Here is a 23,981-nt window from a genome sequence, read left to right as displayed (position 1 = left end):
TTTATTTTAAATTATATTGAAATGTATGACCTTGTTAACACTCTAGAGGTCACATTTATTTTCCGATCATCATGAAACTTGGTCTGAAGATTTGTCCCAATGATATCTTGGATGAGTTCGAAAATGTTTTTTGTTGCTTTAAAAACATGGCCACCAGGGGCGGGGCATTTTTATGCCCCCTTTCGAAGAAGAGGTGGTATATTGTTTTGCTCATGTCAGTCCGTCCCTCCGTCCGTATGTATGTCCATATGTCCGTCCACCAGATGGTTTCCGGATGATAACTCAAGAACGCTTAGGCCTAGGATCATGAAACTTCATAGGTACATTGATCATGACTCGCAGATGACCCCTCTTGATTTTCAGGTCACTAGGTCAAAGGTCAAGGTCAGGGTGTTCTGAAATAGTAAAATGGTTTCCGGATGATAACTCAAGAACCCTTAGGCCTAAGATCATGAAACTTCATAGGTACATTGATCATGACTCGCAGATGACCCCTATTGATTTTCATGTCACTAGGTCAAAGGTCAAGGTCACGGTGACCCGAAATAGTAAATGGTTTCCGGATGATAACTCAAGAACGCTTAGGCCTAGGATCATGAAACTTCATAGGTACATTGATCATGACTCGCAGATGACCCATATTGATTTTGAGGTCACTAGGTCAAAGGTCAAGGCCATGGTGACCCAGAAAAGTAAAATGGTTTTTGGATGATTACTCAAGAACCCTTATGCCTAGGATCATGAAACTTCATAGGTACATTTATCATGACTCGCAGATGACCCCTATTGATTTTCAGGTCACTAGGTCAAAGGTCAAGGTCACGGTGACCCAAAATAGTAAAATGGTTTCCGGATGATAACTCAAGAACACTTATGCCTAGGATCATAAAACTGCATAGGTACATTGATCATGACTTGCAGATGACCCCTATTGATATTCAGGTCACTAGGTCAAAGGTCAAGGTCACAGTGACCCGAAATAGTAAAATGGTTTCCAGATGATAACTCAAAAACGCTTATGCTTAAGGATCATGAAACTTCATAGGTACATTGATCATGACTCGCAGATGACCCCTATTAATTTTCAGGTCACTAGGTCAAAGGTCAAGGTCATTTGAAAAAAGTTATGAGCTATTGTCATCACCTTGTCTTATTAAAAGAGCAATTCAAATGGTTCTGACAGTTGCTAAATAATAAGAAAGCACAAAATCTAAACTCATTATACAAGTTTTGCACGGTAGTAAGAAATAAAGACTAAAAAAAAATGTGTTTATATAGGCACAAAATAGTAAATACCAAAGGTATGAATATTTGATTATGCAATTGAATGAAAATGTATATATTTGAATACAGTTCATACATATAAAAGGTGAATGTGAACTAGAACTAGTTAAAGATAATTTATTCAGAAAAATATAATGAAAGGAAAGGCAGAAAACACTTTGACATAAGTAATGACATATAAAATGGTCATTAACAAATATAAAATCTAAAAACAACAAAAACGGAAAACTGTACAATACATACTTGCTATGACTCTACATATTGTTTAGAACAGAACACATGGTAACAGTTAAACTATACTAGAAGTGATTTCAATTCATTCAAACTGATCTCAATTGCATTTTGTTTAACTTTTCTTATTAAAAGTGCAATGCAAATGGTTCTGACAATTGATAAGTAAAAACTGTCCCAAAACGCACTCTGCAGTTCTTTTTACATTGAATAACAATATCATCACAATATTGTAGTGAGCTGGGTTTTAAGTACAAAAAATGTTTACCTTTTAAATACTTGTGTGTACAGTGACATTCGGTTGGTCTGGTGTTTTTACAAACATAATAAGTAGAATATGCATATGAATCTGATAATACACAGACCCACTAACATATAAATCAAACCATGTTTGTAATTTACCATTTTTGACCAAGAATCCTGCCACTGTTCTTTCTTGTAAAGTTGACTTGAAAACGGTCCGCTCGTAAACACACTTTTACTTCGATTATCTATGTTTAACACTGAATGTTTATAGCTCAAAATAACTCTATGTGAAAGTTGAGTACACATATTTTGCTAATCCATGCATGTTATACGAATATCTTCATTATTTGTATTGTTATTTGTAATGTTCAGTAGAAATCGGCATGTGATTTTTCCACTGTCCGTCATCTTGGAATGTCGACTTGTGGGTAATTTTTGGCATAGCAACACACAGCGGTGTAAACATAAATCTCACCGGCGCTATATTTTAAGCTTTAGGTAAGAAAGCTGCACTATTTTAGCAGACGTAAGGTCATTATTTAGTTCATATAGTCTGTTTTGAATTGTTTTGTCACTTAAAGTCTATTTTATTATTTATAAGTGTTAAGCGTGCCAGCGTTCCATTATTGGTCACGGCAGTTATCGTGACCCGTTTTTGGTCACACTGTGACCAATATTTGGTCACAGTGACCAATTTCAAAATTTACAAATAACAATACAAATAATGAAGATATTCGTATAACATGCATGGATTAGCAAAATATGTGTACTCAACTTTCACGGAGAGTTATTTTGAGCTATAAACATTCAGTGTTAAACATAGATAATCGAAGTAAAAGTGTGTTTACGAGCGGACCGTTTTCAAGTCAACTTTACAAGAAAGAACAGTGGCAGGATTCTTGGTCAAAAATGGTAAATTACAAACATGGTTTGATTTATATGTTAGTGGGTCTGTGTATTATCAGATTCATATTCTACTTATTATGTTTGTAAAAACACCAGACCAACCGAATGTCACTGTACACACAAGTATTTAAAAGGTAAACATTTTTTGTACTTAAAACCCAGCTCACTACAATATATTAGATCAAAACAAATCTCCACAAGTAAATCATGTATCTAAATATGAGTCATTTTGGAGATTTAGATCAAGATTACAACAATTCACTGATTATATACAATTTATATGAAAAATAAGCATCAACGAAATACAGTTGATTCCTTGCAACATTACACTAAATAGTAGATCTATGATGCCAAGAACTTCATTACGAACGTACTTTTTAAACATATTCACAGATATGACATTACTTGGCAAAACAGTTAATCATCCACGGGAATTATGTAATGTTATGTAACAGTGAATATTAGTTTGGTCAGGCCAAGAATTATTGTTGACAGTACATGTTCCAAAATGTCTGCACTGAAACTGGTTAAACAAAACTATTTTACTTTATACACTTTTAGGATTTTGTTCCAACTTAAATACCCCACAATGATGGATGCTGTGCTCCTATTGAAGTAGACTGACTCTGGGTAAGCTAGTCCATCCCTCTCGGAAGCAAGAGTTGCCAGCTTCTTCTTGCCTTCACCATCCAGCTGAATGATAGTCTCGGATGACCAGGCTCCACAGACCAGAACCTGTCCCAGATCAGTAACATGGATACCAGTTGGGTCTTGCAGGTCTGGGTCGGTGAAAGTGTGGAGAACTGTGCCATCTGTGGCCAGGGTGAGGACCTTGTGGTAAAAACAATTGGTGACAAATATCTTGTCACCTGAAGGACTCACTGCACACTTATAAACTGTAAAAGAGAGTCAAATCATTGAAGTGACTTCTTTAAAGAATTATTATGCTTACAAAGATATTCGTACACAAACCTCATTATGTTTAATAACATTCTCTCAGTCAGTAAATGTACTCCTTGACATTGTCAGAGCATGCGGACATGATTATTATTGTGGCATTATTATCCCCCGCCATAGGCGGAGGGATATTGTTTTGGCGTTGTCTATCCGTCCATCCTTCTTTTTATCCCCCGCCATAGACGGAGGGATATTGTTTTGGCGTTGTCTGTCCGTCTTTCCGTCCGTCCGTCTTTCCGTCTGTCCATAGCCATATCTTGGAAGTGCTTTGGCGGATTTCATTGAAACTTGTTATGAGTGGCATTATACACCATCTGTTAATAACGGAGTTATGGCCCTTTGTATCTTGAAAAAATGCTTTTTGTGTCAAAAAGCATATTGGATATCAATTCAACGAATTTGCTTGTTCAAATTAGACTCTTAAAACGATGAAAAAGTCCCATACAGGGAAGAACAGTCATGAAAATACTTAGGCAAAGAAAGAGCTTTATTGTTAAGGAGTTTTCATTTACAAATGAAACAATTATTAGGTATGTTATTTGCAAGCATAATTGTCTGAAATGGACAAAGGTAAAAACAATTGACCTTTGCGTAAATATGTATTCCAAAAATACAATTTTACTATTTCTATCATGTTTATGATAATTCCAAATGTTGTTGGAATATATATATACCACATTTTACCTGTTTTAAGGTCTGATGTATCTTCATACACTTTATTCAACAGGGCTCCTTTCATTGAATACTTGTAAAGTGCAGTGCCAGAAGTGAGATACAGGTCTTGCAGATTATGAGCAATACCTTTACATTTATGTTGAAACTGCAACTTCCTGCCCATAACCAGCTGCCCACCATTCACAGAGACAAACTGGACCTCACCATTAGTCACATTCTGATACACAGTAACAGCTACTTCACTTGGTGTGATTTTACACATGTCATTTGGCCAATCAGTTAAATCACAATGTCCCACCACCTGATATTGATGATTGAGTAGCTTAACTCGTTTAATAGCTTGATCTGCAACAAGGATCTCATCATCAGTTAGAACACAAATGGCGATGATACGGCAGCTTCTATCTGAATCACTTGGTATGCTCACATTATACTCTGACTTTCCTTGCACAGTGAATACCTGGTCTAGCACCGATAATGCCTTGGTACTGAGTACAAACCCCCCTAGACCGGACAATTTAGACAAGTACTGTTGAACATCACTGTCGGCCTGGAATGTCAGTGAACTTTCAACCTGAACTGAGTTCTCCTTCAGATAAGTTTCAGAATGATAAATCTTTTCCAGACATTTCTTACTTGCAATAAATGTGAGTTCTGCTTTGCCCTTATCAATAATGTCATTTATTGCGCCACTGAGTTGTTTTAGTTCATTTTTAAGCTTGATGCAGTTGTCTAAATCAGTCTTAATAGAAGCTTTTAGACTGGTCATCTTATCATCTAGCTCTTGTATAGTGTTTTTTTCAATCTTGTCTAAAATGATATTTATTGTCTGGCGTGTGTCACGTATTTCATCTAATAGTTTGTCATATGAAGCTTGCAAAGTCAGCATGTTGGTGTTCCAATGGTTCTCAAGTTTCTTGACTTCTTCGAGTATAGTTTGGATCTTTTTTGATAGTTGCTGCAAGTCTGGCAGAGGTCTTCTGGCTGACTCAGATATAAGTGTTACTTTAGTACACAGTCTGAAATAAAAATAACTTTTTAATATGTGTATGTGGTTGAAATGGTCATTATGCAAAATATGTCTGAACCTTTGTTCATAATATTTGTATTGTTTTTAAAATGATTTTTTCAGGTAATAAGATATGGACAGTAATTTTAATACTGGTTTTTATTTTGAAGAAGCAAAAAATGAATAGTAGTCATCATTGTACTTTTATTTTCATGTTTTTCACACACAAAAATAACTTACAAATAATAGATATGAATAATACTGAATTAATTGGTCTTTTCATGACAGCATTTATCATTTTTGAATACATATATATATATGTATATATCTGAGTTACCTGTGATTGAGGAAAGCACAATTAGTGCAGCACAGCTGACTGTGGTCATTGCAGTACATTTCTAAATGTTTGTCTTCATGAAGTTCACACTTCAGAAGGAAATCCTGCACTTCCTTGGACGCTGGCCACTTACTTGTGTCTCCCCTTCCATACGTCACATGTTTCCCAAATAACTGACCATGAAGAGTGACACATTCTGCACAATAAAATTTCTGACAGGTATCACAGAACAACTCCGCCCACTGGTCAATTTTGTGCTCAAGACACGGCGAACAACAAAAGTCTATAATAGAATCAGAGCATGTTTCAATTGTTGATTGAGAAATTGTAGCCATCTTGATCACTTTAGTGCAAATATTCAGTTGAAATCTGTTATCTTTTAATAACACCGTTGCAACTGGTGGCTAAAATCAACTGATATGATATTTTAATATTTTGGACTCTACTGTTTACTGATAAACATTTAAGCTATCAGTACTTGACTTCATGTTACAGTACTTGTTATTACCTGATGTCTTATATAAATGATAATTATTTTTTGCTAATTCCTCGTCGAAAAAGAAATTTGCAATGTTTTAAACTGTAACCAGTGAATATCGAACTGTTGAACGGTCAACAGTTTGAACTGTTGCCCGCTGGAATAATGACGTCATTTCGTCGAAAAAATGATGTCATTTTACAGTTAAACAGTCAAAATTATTTATTTTATTGATAACTGTTGTGTGTCCCACGGTATCAGGGCTGACATTTGGAACTGTTGCCCTCGGCCTATCCGCCTCGGGCAACAGTACCAAAGTCATCCCTGATACCTTGGGAAACAGTGACTGTTCACCGCGCATCCATGAAATAAGTGTATATTATTAAATCATATGAGGTGCATATTCATACACCATCAAAGCAGCTTTTAGGCCACTCCAAATTGATTTGTTGGTCGTCAGATTTCCCGCACCTATTTTTTCAAAATGGAAAAAAAAAATACGGCTCGCACTCATTTTTGTGTCCTTCTGTAACCATAGTGCATGTGTGTTTTTTTATACGAATACGAATGCCAAATAAAGTGTTCACGGATGGCCAAGTGGTCTTAGTTGAAGACTTTTTACTCCAGGACTCCAGGGGTCAGATGTTCGAGCCCTGTTGAGATATACTTTTTTTTCTTTTTTAAATTTCATTTTTGATTTTTTACTGGAGCTTTTAAGATACAATGTTTACATTTATCAATATAAAGCATTTAATAACAAACTTCAATACATGCCGACATCTGTGAAAAGGCCTCTTTACACCGGTTTTAATGTAGCTGAATTGTTCTTTGTTAGACATTTGGAGGGTCACAGGACCCAACAGGGACTGATTTTCTAAAATGTTTATTCACTACTGCTTTCAGAGAGCATCTAACCGCAAAACAAGGCGAAGCGTACAGAATACTGCCAGTTTTCTATGTGCTGAGTGGTGCAGTAGGCAAGGCTTATCAGGCATCGCTGACCATTACATCCGTTGAAAGGCATGCCATTATACTTCCCACTTAACCCAAAAGTAACAAGGGCTGTTTGTAAAACATGCATGCCCCCCATATGGGCTGTCCGTTGTAGTGGCAGCCATTGTGTGAATACGTTTTTTGTCACTGTGACCTTGACCTTTGACCTAGTGACCTGAAAATCAATAGGGGTCATCTGCGAGTCACGATCAATGTACCTATGAAGTGTCATGATCCTAGGCAAAAGCGTTCTTGAGTTATCATCCGAAAATCATTTTACTATTTCAGTCACCGTGACCTTGACCTTTTACCTTGTGACCTCAAAATCAATAGGGGTCATCTGCGAGTCATGATCAATCTACCTGTGAAGTTTTATGATCCTAGGCATATGCTTTCTTGAGTTATCATCCGAAAACCATTTTACTATTTCGGGTCACCGTGACCTTGACCTTTGAACTAGTTACCTCAAAATCAATAGTGGTCATCTGCGTGTCATGATCAATCTACCCATGAAGTTTCATGATCCTAGGCGTATGCATTCTTGAGTTATCATCCGGAAACCATTTTACTATTTCGGGTCACCGTGACCTTGACCTTTGACCTAGTGACCTCAAAATCAATAGGGGTCATCTGCAAGTCATGATCAATCTACCCATGAAGTTTCATGATCCTAGGCGTATGCGTTCTTGAGTTATCATTCAAAAACCATTTTACTATTTCGGGTCACCGTGACCTTGACATTTGACCTAGTGACCTCAAAATCAATAGGGGTCATCTGCGTCAATGTACCTATGAAGTTTCATGATCCTAGGCCCAAGCGTTCTTGAGTTATCGTCTGACAACCACCTGGTGGACGGACCGACCGACAGACCGACCGACATGAGCAAAGCAATACACCCCCTCTTCTTCGAAGGGGGGCATAATTAAATACACAGGTAAACAAATCCTAACATCACACCATAGATATTAAAACAAGAGCTGTGTTTGTGAAACACAATGCCCCCTACTGTGCTTTGAAGCCATATATTTGACATTTGACCTTGAAGGATGACCTTAACCTTTCACCACTCAAAATGTGCAGCTCCATGAGATACACATGTATGCCAAATATCAAGTTGCTATCTTCAATATTGAAAAAGTTATGACCGAGGTTAATGTTTTGGGACAGACACACACATACAATGACAGACAGACAGGCCAAAAATAATATACCTCCGATCATTTGATCTGGAGGCATAATAAAAACAAGAGCACCGCCTTGCGGGTGCAGACCGCTCATCTATTTTCTTTTTAAAGGTGAAGGGACTCTCATTTTCAATCACAAAGGAGGGAGGAGTGGAGTGAAGAGGGGTGTATAGTGTGGGGTTGTGGACATTTATTACATTATCTTCCAAAAAAGCGAAAAAAAAAAAAAAAAAAAAAAATCGGGGGGGGGGGGGGGGGGGGGGGGGGGGGGGGGGGTTGGGTGCGATGGTTGGACGGTATTTCAAACATAACCGTTTTTTAAAAAAAATGGGGGGGGGGGTATAGTGTGAGGGTGTGGTGATAATTTGTGAGATGATCTTAAAAAAAAAAAAAAAAAAAAAAAATCAAAAAAAAAATTGGGGGGGGGGTGGGGTGGGGGGGTGGGGGTATAGTGTGAGGGTGTGGTGGACATTTGTGAGATGATCTTAAAAAAAAAAAAAAAAAAATTAGGTGGGGGGAGGGGGAGAGGGGAGGGGGGGAGGGGGGGAGGGCACGGGGGATGGTTTGGGTGAAGTCTATTGTGGTATGTCAGGTAAGAGTAGTTTCATCAAAGTATCAATCAAATCTAATCATAAATAAAGAAGTTATGGCAATTTTAGCAAAATTTAATAATTTGACCTTGAGAGTCAAGGTCATTCAAAGGTCAAAGTAAAATTCAAGTTGCCAGGTACAGTAACCTCATGATAGCATGTAAGTATTTGAAGTTTGAAAGCAATAGCCTTGATACTTCGAGTGGATCGAAACACAAAATTTAACCATATATTAAAAGTTACTAAGTCAAAAAAGGGCCATAATTCCGTAACAATGACAACCAGAGTTATGCAACTTGTCCTTTTACTGTACCCTTATGATAGTTTGTGAGTGTTCCAAGTATGAAAGCAATATCTATGATACTTTAGGGGTAAAGTGGACCAAAACATAAATCTTAACCAAATTTTCAATTTTCTAAGTATAAAGGGCCCATAATTCCGTCCAAATGCCAGTCAGAGTTACATAACTTTGCCTGCACCGTCCCCTTATGATAGTTCATAAATCTTGCAAGTATGAAAGCAATAGCTTTGATACTGTAGGAATAAAGTGGACCTAAACACAAAACTTAATCAAATTTTCAATTTTCTAAGTATAAAAAGGGCACATAATTCTGTCAAAATGCCAGTCAGAGTTACATTACTTTGCCTGCACAGTCCCCTTATGATAGTTAGTAAGTGTTGCAAGTATGAAAGCAATAGCTTTGATGCTTAAGGAATAAAATGGACCTAAACACAAAACTTAACCAAAATTGTCAATTTTCCAAGTATAAAAAGGGCACATAATTCTGTCAAAATGCATGCCAGAGTTATCTAACTTTGCCTGCCCAGTCCCCTCATGATAGTAAGTAAGTGTACCAAGTTTGAATGCAATAGCATTGATACTTACTGAGAAAAGTGGAACTAAACGCAAAACTTAACCAAAATTTTCAATTTTTTAAGTATAAAAAGGGCACATAATTCTGTCAAAATGCACGCCAGAGTTATCTAACTTTGCCTGCCCAGTCCCCTCATGATAGTTAACAAGTGTACCAAGTTTGAATGCAATAGCATTGATACTTTCTGAGAAAAGTGGACCTAAACGCAAAACTTAACCGGACGCCGACGCCAACGCCAACGCCAACGCCAACGCCGACGCCAAGGTGATGACAATAGCTCATAATTTTTTTTCAAAAAATAGATGAGCTAATAAAATAAAAAATAAAATATATAGCAGTGTTTGTGTTGGTTCAAATTCGGAGCTGTAAAAAGAACCAATGCCCAATTGAAAACAATATTTTTTTTTCCTTAATTAATGGGACCAAAAATTCCAAATTCAAGATTTCAAAAAACAAGAGGGCCATGATGGCCCTGCATCGCTCCACTGTTTTTTCTTTGCGAAAAAAAACGTGTAATGCGCATGGGTTGAAATGTACTCAAGCATGTGACTTTCTCTTTCTATCCCTCGTCCCACAGGGCGCTTTAAGTTGGAAGGATGAGCATTTTTATATATGGAAAAAGTTACTACCGTGTTAACTAAACAGACAAAAAAGCCCGGGAATTGTTGCACAGGTCCTTTGTTTATAACGTAGGTACATTTATCTCTCCAAAAGATATTGTCGTTCTTTCTATTTCACATATTTTTAGATGCTGAAGATCAAATCTATGCATTTGATTTGAAACAGATTCACAAGACCCATAGGAATCAAAATTCCTTAACCCTTTACCAAACAACACATTTTGGACTTTCCCAATTTGAAAGAGGTTGCAGACGTCAATTGAATTAAAATGGAATATGAAGGAAATGGTCAGGTATGGTAGAAATAATTGTGATAAAAGGAGAAATTGCTCATCAACCCACACATCCCTAAGACCAACAGGCCTGAGAATATTATGATAATCTAAAGATTATTTCTTTATATTTATAAATGTATTTAATTAAGTAATACATTTGACTTCTAAGATCAATTCATAACTAATATTAAGAAAATTATAAAATGGTCAGAAATGTATAGCAATTGACAATCATTTCAACAATTCATGATCAGTCACGATTCACAAATGGAACAATGAATCATTAGTTATTAAAAAGCAGCATATACGATAGTTAAGAACATTGCACTTCATTAATTTCAACACCTTCTCTTCGATACAAAGTTTGAGTTTACCGTGCAGTATCATATATTGACTTTCCTTGAAATAATTATGTTCATGGAAGCTGTGTTTTTAAAATCAATAATATATTATTAAACTGGTTTTAACACTATAAAAAAGACATGAAATTAACATGTCATCCAAAATATTTTCATCAGGATATATGGTCACTTTCGACATATTTATATAAAACCCGACTTTTTTCAGTTTATAAGAAAAACATTCATAACATATGTTCTTACTTCAATGCCTTTGTAAGCAGTCACCATCTGACCTATAATGGCACTAAATGACAGGGTTTTATCTCATGTTTACAAGATGTTGTTGTTGGTCACAGCCAAACAGCCGCAGTAATCTCCACTGGTAAACGTCATATGTTCAGTTTTGTGACCCCCGGGGCCGGGTCAAATTTGAGCCAAGGGGAATAATTTGAACAAATTTGGTAGAGGACTATAAGATATCACTACATACCAAATTTAGTAGCCCTAGGCTCTATAATTAAGAACAAAAAGATTTTTAAAGTTTGCACAAAAAAGGCTTTATTTAAGCATATGTTCATTTTTGTGACCCCTGGGGCAAGGTCAAATTTGTTCCTAGGGGCATAATTTGAACAAACTAAGTAGAGAACTATTAGATGTCACTACCTACCGAATTTGGTAGAAATAGGCCCAATGGTTATGGACAAGAAGATTTTTATAGTTTGCACAAAATGGGCCCGATATAAGCATATGTTCAATTTTGTGACCCCTGGGGAACGGTCAAATTTGATCCCAGGGGCTTAATTTGAACAAACTTGGTAGAGGACTATAAGATGTCATTACATACCAAATTTGGTAGCCCTATGCCATACAGTTATGGACAAGAAGATTTTTAAAGTTTGCCCAAAATAGGCCTTATATAAGCAAATTTTTTATTTTTTTACCCCCCAGGGCAGGGTCAAATTTGACCCCAGGGGCATAATTTGAACAAACTTGGTAGAGGACTATTAGATGTCACTACATACCAAATTTGGAAGCCATAGGCCCAATTGTTATGGACGAGAAGATTTATAAAGTTTTCACAAAATAGGCCTTATATAAGCAAATGTTCCATTTTTTTACCCCCCGGGCAGGGTCAAATTTGACCCCAGGGGCATAATTTGAACAAACTTGGTAGAGGACTATAAGATGTCACTACATACCAAATTTGGTAGCCATTGGCCCAATGGTTATGGACAAGAAGATTTTTAAAGTTTTCACAAATATAGGCCTTTGAATCCCCGGGGCAGGGTCAAATTTGACCACAGTGGCATAATTTGAACAAATTTGAAAGAGGTTCGCCACAGGAACATTCCTGAGAAATTTCATCAGATTTGGACCAGTAGTTTAGGAGAAGAAGATGTTTAAAGAAAAAGTTAACGCACGCACGCACGCACGCACACACGACGGACACAGGACCATGACATAAGCCCCGCTGGCCTTTGGCCAGTGGAGCTAAAAAAATGTGTTTTTAAATAAATCTCAACATTTAGTTTATCTCTTATCTAAAATATGAAGATAAGTATAAATATAATTTCTTTACAAAAACACACCAACACTGATTGTTCAATTTGAGTCAAAATGGCACAATTTTTCCACATCAATATTTTTTCCCGTTGAATCGAGAAAATACCATAACTGTAGCAATTGGGAAAAATCAGAATGTTTTGATTGATGGCAATGAAGGACTTCAGAGTTTCAAGCTTACATGTCGGAGTTCCTTTTAATGAATAGCATGAAAACATTCAATATAAACGGTAGCTTGTGAAAATAGTTGAAGCTGACCATTGGCAATGGCAGTCTTCGAATTAGCCTATAAGCCCGAAGCCCGAGTCGATTCTTGGGCCGGTCGGTAGATCATAAATGCATATTAAATAGCCCAACTGGTTGATTAAATATTTGAGCGTCAAATTGTAAACAATGTGAAAAAAATTCATGAACACCTGTCAGTCACTTCGGGTTAACGATGTAATCAATGAAAGTAGTCAGTACAAGTCGTTAGCCAATCAATGCGTCCGTGTTCCACTCTTACTAAGACTCTGGAGATGGACGAAGTGTTACAATTGGTCCATTTGTTCAAAGCCGACAAAAATATAAGCCTTTTTTTCTATAGGGTCTTAACCGACCTCTTCGACTCTTCTTGTGGTATGATGACCTTATTTATAAAAAATTCCTTGCGTTAAAATCACGCTCAAGATGGTGTTAAGCCAACTTCGATACCACAGCTGCGCTCTACCAGGTAAAAACCGTAATCATCTGACCGGACCTTGAATCTGCTAAAAAAGCTTGAGAAGTCAAGAGAGTTCGGACATTAAAAAAATCATGGCAATAAGGTAGAGAATGGCTACGATACGATACTTTAACACAATTGATGCCGTGTCAATTATGCATCAAATTCTATTGACCCAGTAACAGTGACAATGTATTTATAAAATGAACATCGTACCTCCGCATTGCTGGTATAAAGCTACACAAAAATTCTCCTAAACATTAGAAAGCAGTTCAAGCCAAACAGGCTTTACTCATTAGAAGTAGTTATTTCTGATTGGAAATGAATATTTTTGATGTTCCTAGCCAAAAAAGTCATACAATTTATGTTAACCTTTTTGGGCTAATCAAAATGTCTTAGGGCTATTAAAAATTATATCTGATTAGCCCAAAGGGCTACTGGTCTAAAATATTAATTTATATAATTAAGTGTGAAGACTGCAATGGCATTGAAAAAATAATTAATGCAAATGTGTTTGTAAATAATTAGCATGATAGAAAGTGAATTAAAGTTAAGAAACAATAAGCGTATTGCTTTGTTTACATTTTTGTAAGGAAGTTATTCTTCTATGATTATCAGTTTTATCTTCTGTTCCATGTTCTATAGTTTCTGAGCATATGGTAAAGCCACCACATTCTCAATTATTAATAAGTTTGCTCTGAATAATATTCTGCAGTTGTGTTGACTAGTGATCAATGTCAATACTTTTTTTTGTAAATTATAACAGTGGGCAACGAAGAGAAACTAAACATGCAGATTATAATAATGTATACACTTAAGTCATAAAAACAGTTTGGTCGCCAGTAACGGATCTTCCCCAGTAGCGGATCATTTTTCGGAAACGATCGTTCTATTGCTCTCACCCCTATACAAATTACTGATCAAACTGTATTTTCAGCGAGAAGAATTATTTTTGTCTTGAAATGTATATTTTCTTTTCCCAATGATGACCTAGATATTTTATATCGTGGATTGCATATCAACATATACGCACCGTGTTTACAAAATGAGCCTCGTTCTGGGTAATGAGAATTTGAAGAAACGCTTACCATTAATTTCATTTAAACTTTTCCTTCAAAATCCTATTGTCATTCGAAAGGTAAGTTATGAAAGAATACATTAACATAAAATTTATCACATAAGCTGCTGTTTAACGGGTTTTACATGCACTTTTTGAAGCCTTAGTAAAGTTGCCAGTAGCGAATCACGTTCGGCAATATGGCGCGAAAAGTTGATTAATAAGGTGGTCATCTCAAACTTCGTTTTAGATGTCAAATTTGTATTTTTACGATATATTTGTAAGGTTTCAGTGTTGAATGCAAAACATTGTCCAGTTCTTATCAAATTTTAAATACAGGATTAGAAAATTTGGCAAATTATAAATTAATGAAGTCATCTTGATTTTCTGAGCATATTAACAGAAAAAATATTTTATTAATTCATTCAACTCAATTTACATTTCATCTTTTTAAATTGTCAAGAAATACGTTAAAATTCGTTCACAAAACTGGAAAGAAAATTCAAGTTCTTTATTCATCAATCATTTTTCAATTTATTTACATAATTAAATAAAAACATATTTAAAACTAAATTACATGTACACAAATATAAACTAAAAGAATAAACAATAATAAACAATCAAACATAATAATAATGGAAATTATTATAAAATGTAATGTTATATGCTTTAATAAAGAAATAGGTATTGTAATGCATTTTGGCTTACAGTCATCCAAGAGATGAGGCTACGACCAGTAGTTTTTCTTCTGAGAAGACAACTCCTGCATCTAAACTTCTGCTGAAAAACTCTGCGTCTCGTCCAAACATTCCCTCTTACGCAGTTTAACGATTGATTTGAGAGTACACAAATACACATGATGACCTAGCTTGTCTTGTGTGGATCGCACCATTAGAATCTGATTTCACACTTAGCATTACAGTGACCTTGACATTTGACCTAGTAAATCCAATTGCATTGGGGTCATCTACTGTCCAAGGCCGAAGCACATGGGAAGTATAAAGCCAATCGGTCGATTCGTTGACGAGTTATTGATCGGAAATGATTCTCACACTTATTGTGACAGTGACCTTTGACCTAGTGACCCCATTTTCAATAGGGGTCATCTACAGTCAAAGGTCAATGCACAAGTGAAGTATCAAGCCAATCAGTCAATTCGTTGACGAGTTAAACAAACAGGTCTACCGACACACAGGCAGACAGATCGACTGACATCCAGCAAAACAATACATCACCTCTTCTTCAAAGGGGGGCATAAAAAGATAACTTATGTTAAGTAATGTTGCAGGTTTACCTGTTGGTCATGTCACACAAATGTACCAGTGACTTTTTTGTTACTTAATGGTTAATGGTGACAAGATATTTTCCAAAATACATGTAACACGAGACTCCAGTGGCCAGTTTTTCCCCTAGGCCAGCTAAAGATCAAGAAGGTGGTGGATTTTTGTCTTGCCATGTGATTGTGTTTTCACAGATATTGATATGTTCTTAAGGAAACTAAAGACAGTCCTGCTTGATACCATGGATTGCACATGCTTGAAAATTGAGAAGGAACATAAATCATTTTTTTACTCTATTGTAACAGTTTATTTATCTATGCAGATTTAATGTCTGTGCTCAACAACATTGTGTAGCTTTGTTTAAAGTTTATATTAATATTTATTTTTTAATTGGATAACTAAAATCCTATGATTTTATTAAGTTTTGTGCATAACACATATTGCTGTAAAACAATAGATTGTCAATTGCTGAAAAACAACAGCTTGTCAATATGTTTAAATGCGAAATTTAATGTTGATTGAAGGCAAAAACGTAATACTAATGCTGTGATCAAGGCTTAGGGTATGTTTTTAATATTGCATTTGAAAAACGTGTTTTCTGTATGTTTAATGTTTATTTTCATCTATTTCCATGCAATTGTTAATATGTCAGCTGATTTCTGTCATGTTCGTGTGTTTTGATATGCCCCCTACATTCCAATGCCACGTGATTCTGTACTGGAGAAAATGGTTCGCTAATGGGGAAATCCTCGCCGATGTACAACATGCTGAAACTTTATTTTACAAAGAAATTTTGTAATTCTCATTGTAAATAATATTTGTATTTGAAAAAACATTATTTTGTGAATAAAAATCTATCAATATATTTTAGACATTGTGCATTGTTTTCTTCGATGAACCGGAAGTGATCCGTTACTGGCGACCAAACTGTACTTTCGCTTTTTTCTTGAAAGCATGTGGATTTTAAATAAAAATTCAAACATCACAGAGTAACCTTTCTGACGAGTTCCTTTGTCAAGTGTGGGCTTTGCCTCTTTGCCCATTAATAGAAGAGCAGTTGTTTGTTTCTAGCATAGGTATGTGCACTACGTACTAGTAAACCAGCTTTAATACCCAGGAAGTGAGAGTTGGTTTACCAAACGCCATAATATGACTGAAATGCTTTTGAAATGTCAAAAATCCAAATAAACAGTCACCTTCAACAGTACTTAAGTTACTGACGCTGTTGAACCGTTCAGTATGCTATAGTCTGGTTGAGTCGCGGGTAATTTTCATAAAGTTGTTACATCACAAATATTTTATAAATATATGACCATGAATCATAATGAAAATAATTTTTAACCTTTCTTCTTTAAGATTTGTTGCTTTTTTCCAAATGTTTATCGTCTTTAAACATCAAAATAATCGACTGTGTTGATAGTGTCAAACTACCATCATGAAAATAATTCGTGGGTTCTGATTGGCTACCAGAATTTCAAGATTTGCATACTATAAATAGCCTTTAAACTGACCTTGCAGGACAGGTTAATTTCTTGTGAAAAAATGTCAACCGACGATGTAGCATGGTAAATACTCATAAATAAACAATTTTGTGTTACTTTGAAACACTATATGAACAATACATAAATGAGGAAATACTGCATAAGGACCTATCAAGTTATGATGAATTACACTATTTACTTGTTTTTGACGCATTTTTGATCGGAAAAAAATGGTGACTGTGTCAAAACATTTTTCCGTAACGAACTGCATCATGTGCGAACGTTCTATCGCGAGATTTCACGCGATTTCTATACCCACGAATCAAACAGAACCCACGACTCAACCAGTTACAACCATATATCTACATGGATGACTATAGTGGTGTTTGACCTAGGCCACTGATGGCAAACTTCCAGATATTAAAATCAGCAACTAAATAATTATTACGATTGTTATGCAGTTGCATTTGGAATTATGACACACCTCATTTATTTGTGTAATAAAAGCTAAAATGACAACATTGTTTTCAAAGTGTTTACCTGTTTTAGAAAATTCTTCGTATGTGTTTCCACCAGCGATCAACCAGCGTAACCAATCCAATGTTTCGGGCTCATCGATCGCTTTTTCTGGGTTCAATAAATAATCCAATAAATCTCTTAGCTTTTGTTGATCGTTGTGTTTGATGCATTCATTTTTTACCGTCTGAGCAACACTCCGCTTTCCTCTTTTTAGAAGGGCTGTCATTTCTGGAGCAGCCATTTTTTCTGTTTCCAACAGTGTCTCAGTAAACATATGGAATTGTAAATCATAATATAAACGAAAATATTTGTTATAATCACTAAAAAACTTGTGTTTAATATTTTTCAATCACAAAAAACTTCAATCACAAAAAACTTCAATCTAAAACTCAATTTAAGCAATATATAATATCTATATGTTAATATATAATGCAAAGTGTAGCATGTAACCTCTATAATTTAATGACAATGAGAAACTGACCTGGACGATTCAATCAGTGTTCACCATACTGCTAATTTAAGCCCCAGTCCCATACATGCCCAGATAACAAGAAAGTCCCAGATCGCACCGGATCACCTGGAATGCGGATAGCTCCGGATAAACACGGACCAACACGGCATCTACAACGACCATTCCGGACCTACACAGCCACGACAAGGACAAACACGGAAACGATAGGAACCAAACATGATCTGCATCGGACCGACAATAACTCAATCATGCAGCATGTTGATTTTCGGCGATTCCATCGTTCTGCAATCTGATCTCAAATGTGTAACCTCAAACGTCAAAATGCCAAACTGAAACGTACTGTCGATGTTGGCTTTCCAGTTCCAAAAACAATGTCAAAAGCAGCATCCGCTACCGTTGAAGAACAACAGCAACACAAAGACACAAGCCCGAGGTCCAGATTAACATCACCATCACCTTTAAAAGTAAAACTACAAACATCAGCACCACCAACAGAAACTGACGCTTAAAATATAAAAGAAGACGCCCCTCGTCCTTTCAGAGGCACAGGATGTCGACATGGCCGTTTTGCTTACGGAAAAACTGTTGATCTACAAGAGGACCATGAATGCATAAAAAACATGACATACTGATACCTCTGGAATTTAAGGACTGCGGAGCTTAATCTGAATTCATAGCCTATGCTGCAGACCTGATACGAGAGCCATAGGATGCAGGTAAGGAAGCTGCAAAACAAGAAATGCGGCTTGGCAACTGAGTTCCTTAGCGAATTCTGCACGTATCGCAACGCAGACCTGACGGATAATCTTGCAGATGGTATTGTGTGCGACCCAGAAGTAATACATCAGAGAGTTGGTAGCTGCCCCGTGATACTAGGTACTTCAATATTGCAAACTTTGTGCCAGCTGTCAGAGGTTTCCTGTTCTTTTACTTTACTAGTATTCGCCTTGATTCTGAGTTCAACTCGCCTCAGAATCCCCTGGTATATTTGACAGCCAATGCACAAAATTTAAAGACGCCCCTGACCTCTCTTTTCAGGTCGTCCATCAGACCTGCATATTGAATCAGGTCTGGTCTTTTAGCGAGCTTTTCTCAGACCCAGATGGTTCTTCTTTTCATACTATTATGCGGTGAAGATACAATCTCTTATGCGACTTCTAGATCTATTTCTGCATCGTAGCTTAAGAAATCATGATACTCTTTTCAATCTGAGCTTTTTTGCAGTAGAAGATGGCATCTCGTCCGTGTCAACTTCTCATCGGCCGTCGTCTCGTCGCCTATGTTGCATCGATTTTAAATCGCCCGTAATTATATGAAAATGCGTCAACGTCCGTGTTGTTTCGTATTATTCCGTGTTTGTATGCTGTGTTTGCACCGTAAAGGTCCCTGTCTATCCGGTATAGTCAGAGTTGCTATTAACGTAATTCTCCGTGTAGCCGCAGTGTTTCCATCGTGTTTGTCCGCTTTTTTCGTTAGTACCTCCGTGCTTATTTGTGATGCTAGCAATCAAAATCAAACTGTACCGGCGTGTTTCATGCAACCGGAGACAACCGTACAACTGCCGTGATGGTCCGGGGTCTGACATTTGCACACGGACAATTCAGGCATAAATATGGCTGTCCCCGGACCTTATTCGACAGCTACACTGACCATTGAGGTTGCTTCGATCTTCCTGGAACGTCATAGATCCACACGGCAGTTTTAAACTTCCCAAAACTGTCTTGTTGGCCAAGACCCACGGGATCTAAACGGAGCTACATGGCGGCTTCACGGTTCAAATGCCGGGTCGTGCCAGATATGATCAGTGTTGATCCGACATCTATATATTTTAGCACACTTATCAACATCTGGGACGTACAAAAAATGCACGGCTCGGCTTGTGGCTAGCTCGTGTCTGCAACATACTAGCGACATGAGTCTCTACTTGACACCTGTTTATGAAGTTACATGATATTGCACGCCTTTGTTTGCATATACCGGTAATGCCTACGTAAGATGTATCTACTTTTTTGTTCTTGTTTGTTCCTTTTTATTTTCTAAGTAATGTTTGGCTTTTTAGCTGCTATATGCGTAATTTGTATTTTTACTTTTACGTGCTTAACGTACTTATTATGCATATGAAATTTACTTTTTTTCTGATAGAACTTCTTTTGTGAGGTGCTTACTCTTCATTACTAGCTGTGTTTACATGTCTTAGTCACCGATCTTATGTATGCCACAGCCTTTCTGTTTGCTATGTTTGCAGTTAACTGCAATGTACCACGGGTATGGAGAATACTTTTAAAGGCACCAGGCGATTTCTGTGGTACTTTTTACTACATTTTCCGTATCCCTGGTATTTTGTAGTATTCTTAAGAGTACCCAAGGTACTTTTAAGTAGTACCTGAGTCGACAATGACCATTTGAGCGTTAATTGTTGGACTTCATCATGTTTATATTGTTTTTTATATGCTTTTATTGCTAAATGTATATGGTTACAACACATGTACCGGTATGCTGCTTTTTAATATTACACAAACATTTGTACGTTTAAGTGTCATGAAATGTTTACATTGAAAAAACATAGTGTAAACCGTCAGGCATTGCCACTACATTTGTTGAATAAATCGGTGACCAGCGTAAATCATGTATCCAAATTTACAAAATAATTATTATTTGATTAAATATGATAGACCGCTGGTATCTTATCGCATCTTGCACGTCCCATTTATCATCAATATCACTTGAAGAAACTCGGTGAAAATATAAATAATTACATATTTAATGAACATTCACGCGTATGTATTTTACCAGTTATATATAATAACGTAATATTTGATAATTTTTAAAATAAATATTTAAGTTATGCGGTGTATAAAACGGCCTGCAGTTATAGTTGGACACGATATAAAACACATTACTTAAAGCGAGTATATACGATTTTGTCAAATATAAATGAATTGATATAAGATGTGTAAAAAACTTATTATATATATCTTTCAATATAAAATAAAATAAAAGTTCAGAAGAACATGTATCGAAAATGCGAAATAAGCAAGATATTTAATTCTGAAATCGAAAAAGGCTGTACAGTCGAATTCGCCAGCATGTATATCATGCATGTACGATGTGAATCTATACTTAGTTTAACGGTTCATATTAAATTTTTTGCAACGATATCTATTCATACGACACACGAACACTAACTCTGGTCATAATAAAAAGACGAATGCTTCGGTTATTGTAGAAAAACATGTACGTCACAATCGGCTAGGGGCGTTAATTTGTCTTTGCTGCATTTTATGAAAATCGTCTCTAATGTATAATTGTTCTTGCCTATTTTGGGTTATTGTAACATATCTTATCAATATATTACAATTTATCACATATACAAAAATCGTATAATCTCGCTTTAAGAATGAAAGATGCATCTGAGTAAAAAAGACATATTTGATCAAAGATCAATTAATATGTTTTGCGATTTGTACCAAATAGCTGAATACCCTATTACCGTTTTTGGTGTGCTGTTTTTATCTCAAAGATGGATTTGATCATGTATCAACATTTACCAAATCATTATTATTTGATTAAATATGATCGAATGTTCAGCCTTTTGAATGCCTAGATCTTCGCATATTCTCACTGTGCTTTAAAATATGTTACTGTATGTATAATATATAAATGTATACCAATCATCGGTTCTTGTTTGATAAAGCATGTGTACGGCGTGCGATCCTTTCTTTACATCGCATAAAGTGTTCTTTTAGTTTTCTTATGAAAACTACGGAATGCACTATATATCCGTAGTTGTATTGCTCTTTCCGTAACTTTCTATGACATGACATTAACAACCTTTAAAAAGTCATTCATAATAAATGACATTGGATGCAAAAATATATTTATATCAAACAATATTGTTGATATGTTCGAAACTGTTAAAATGTAACTTATGAGACCCTTTTCATTCACTGAAGACCCTTTAAGCTGAAAGTGGCCCCGGCCTTATTTCCTCATACCAGTTTTTAAGCTGGCATTAGACATAAATTCTGGCTTATCTAGATACAAGATACAAGATACAAACTTTTATTTCAAGTCGGTTAACAATAAATAACAGTATAACATTAGCTATGTATAGCTATTGACCGACACATATAAATAGTAATATGGTTATATACAAGGCATAAATAAATAAATAAATTTTCATATTTCTTGTTAAAATATCAAAGGCATATTTAGTTTACTAACAAAGCACATGATAATAACTTAGCAACTATAAAATAACTAAGCAACTATATAATAACTAAGCAGCTATATAAAAGATATAAACACATAAAAAAGTAAGCTTGTAATTAAAACATAATTATTTACTTAAATAATTATAATGATTTAACTTAAAGCATTTTCAATAGTTGTGATGAAAGTATATTTACTTAATAATGATTAAGCTTATTTATAAAAAAGCATATATCACAGTGTGCATGAAACATAAGAAACATGCAAGCAACAAGCAGCCAAAATTTTAGCAACTTAAACAAGCAAGCAACAAAAAGCCAAAATTTAAGCACTTACATATTCAATGAAAGTTTATTTTACTTATAATGATTTAACTTACATATTTATATTAAAATCAGGTTCGTTGCATGAGTAAAAAGAAAAGGGTATATCACAGTGTGCATGCAACACAAAAGCAAGCAAGCAACAAAATCTAAAAAATGTAGCACTTTAAACGAGCTAGCAACAAAAAGCCAAATAAAAAGTTTTTTCAAAAGTACTTGTATTTGGCTTATTAATCACTTTAAGCACTTTTTAAATACACAATGATAAGCTTATATCACAGTATGCATGAAAACATAGAGCATGCAAGCAACAACAAAAAGCAAAAATTTAGCAGCTATGTTTGATACATGCAATAGGAGCAGCGGCAGCTCTCACCGTCCCAAGAGCTAACCAAACTGGAGAACTGGTTGAAATGTACTTGGTCCCTGAAATGTTGGGGGAGAGAGTTCCACAGTTTGGCAGCCCCGAAACGGAAAGAGTTGATGCCGTAACTTGATGTTCTTACTTGGGGGATTTCAGCAGTTCTGGTGTATCTAAAAGAATAGGAATTAGATTTAATATTTACAAGGTCATTAAGATAAATTGGAGTTTGATTATTGATTATTTTAAATGTTTCCAAAATAATTGATCTTAGTCTCCTAATTTTTAATGAAGGCAATTTTGACTTATTCAATAAATCGTCATAAGTTGAAACATAATCGTCATAAATAAATCTTAATGCTCTCTCTTGAATTTTTTCCATTTTCTTTGTATTTACTTCCCCACAGTAATGCCATACTACAGGACAATAGTTAAAACTGGATAGGATAAAAGAATGATAGATGGTAAGTTTACCTAATTTACAAAGGTGTTTTCCAATTCTTTTCAAAACATTTAATTGCCTTGAGGCTTTTTTACATATGTTAGATATATGGCTATTAAATTTAAGTTGAAAATCGATTGTGACACCTAATAATTTTACTTCTTCGTCACATTTAATAGTGTGATTATTTCCAAGATTGAAGGATGTAATATGTTCTCTAGATTTTTTTCCAATGGCAATGCCTTGAAATTTATCTGGGTTGGCTTGCATTTTATTGTTTGAAAACCAAGCTATTAGTGTTTTGCTATCTTCTTCAAGAGTACTAACAACGTCTGTTAAATTCTGTCCTGAGTATGAAAGGGTTAATAATTGATAGCCCCATGTACATATATTTTGTTAAGAAAAAAAAATTACATCTTCATTTCTATAATATTAATATTTAAAGTGGTTTGTAACCCGTATTTTATATTTTCGTTTGAATTAAATTCTACAGATGCCCGTATAATACTCTTTAAAGAAAGAGTAAATAAAGACCATTTTGCGGGAAATTTAAGGCGCAAATGTAA

The 23,981-nt window shown here is 35.6% G+C and overlaps 1 protein-coding gene across 1 annotated transcript in view; it reads right to left on the bottom strand.

Annotated features, from left to right (window-relative positions):
* The window catches only part of LOC127870085 (E3 ubiquitin-protein ligase ubr3-like), a 113,952-nt gene extending 96,088 nt beyond the window's left edge, over nucleotides 1-17,864 (bottom strand). The window contains exon 1 of the mRNA XM_052412745.1: nucleotides 17,627-17,864. Within this exon, the coding sequence (XP_052268705.1) occupies nucleotides 17,627-17,846 (220 nt within the window). The 5' untranslated portion in view covers nucleotides 17,847-17,864. The remainder of the gene's footprint in view (nucleotides 1-17,626) is intronic.
* Between the last annotated feature and the right edge of the window lie 6,117 nt (nucleotides 17,865-23,981).

This window comes from Dreissena polymorpha, chromosome 2 (genome assembly GCF_020536995.1).
Source record: "Dreissena polymorpha isolate Duluth1 chromosome 2, UMN_Dpol_1.0, whole genome shotgun sequence".
NCBI classification, from domain to species: domain Eukaryota; kingdom Metazoa; phylum Mollusca; class Bivalvia; order Myida; family Dreissenidae; genus Dreissena; species Dreissena polymorpha.
This window is presented reverse-complemented; position numbering and strand designations above follow the sequence as displayed.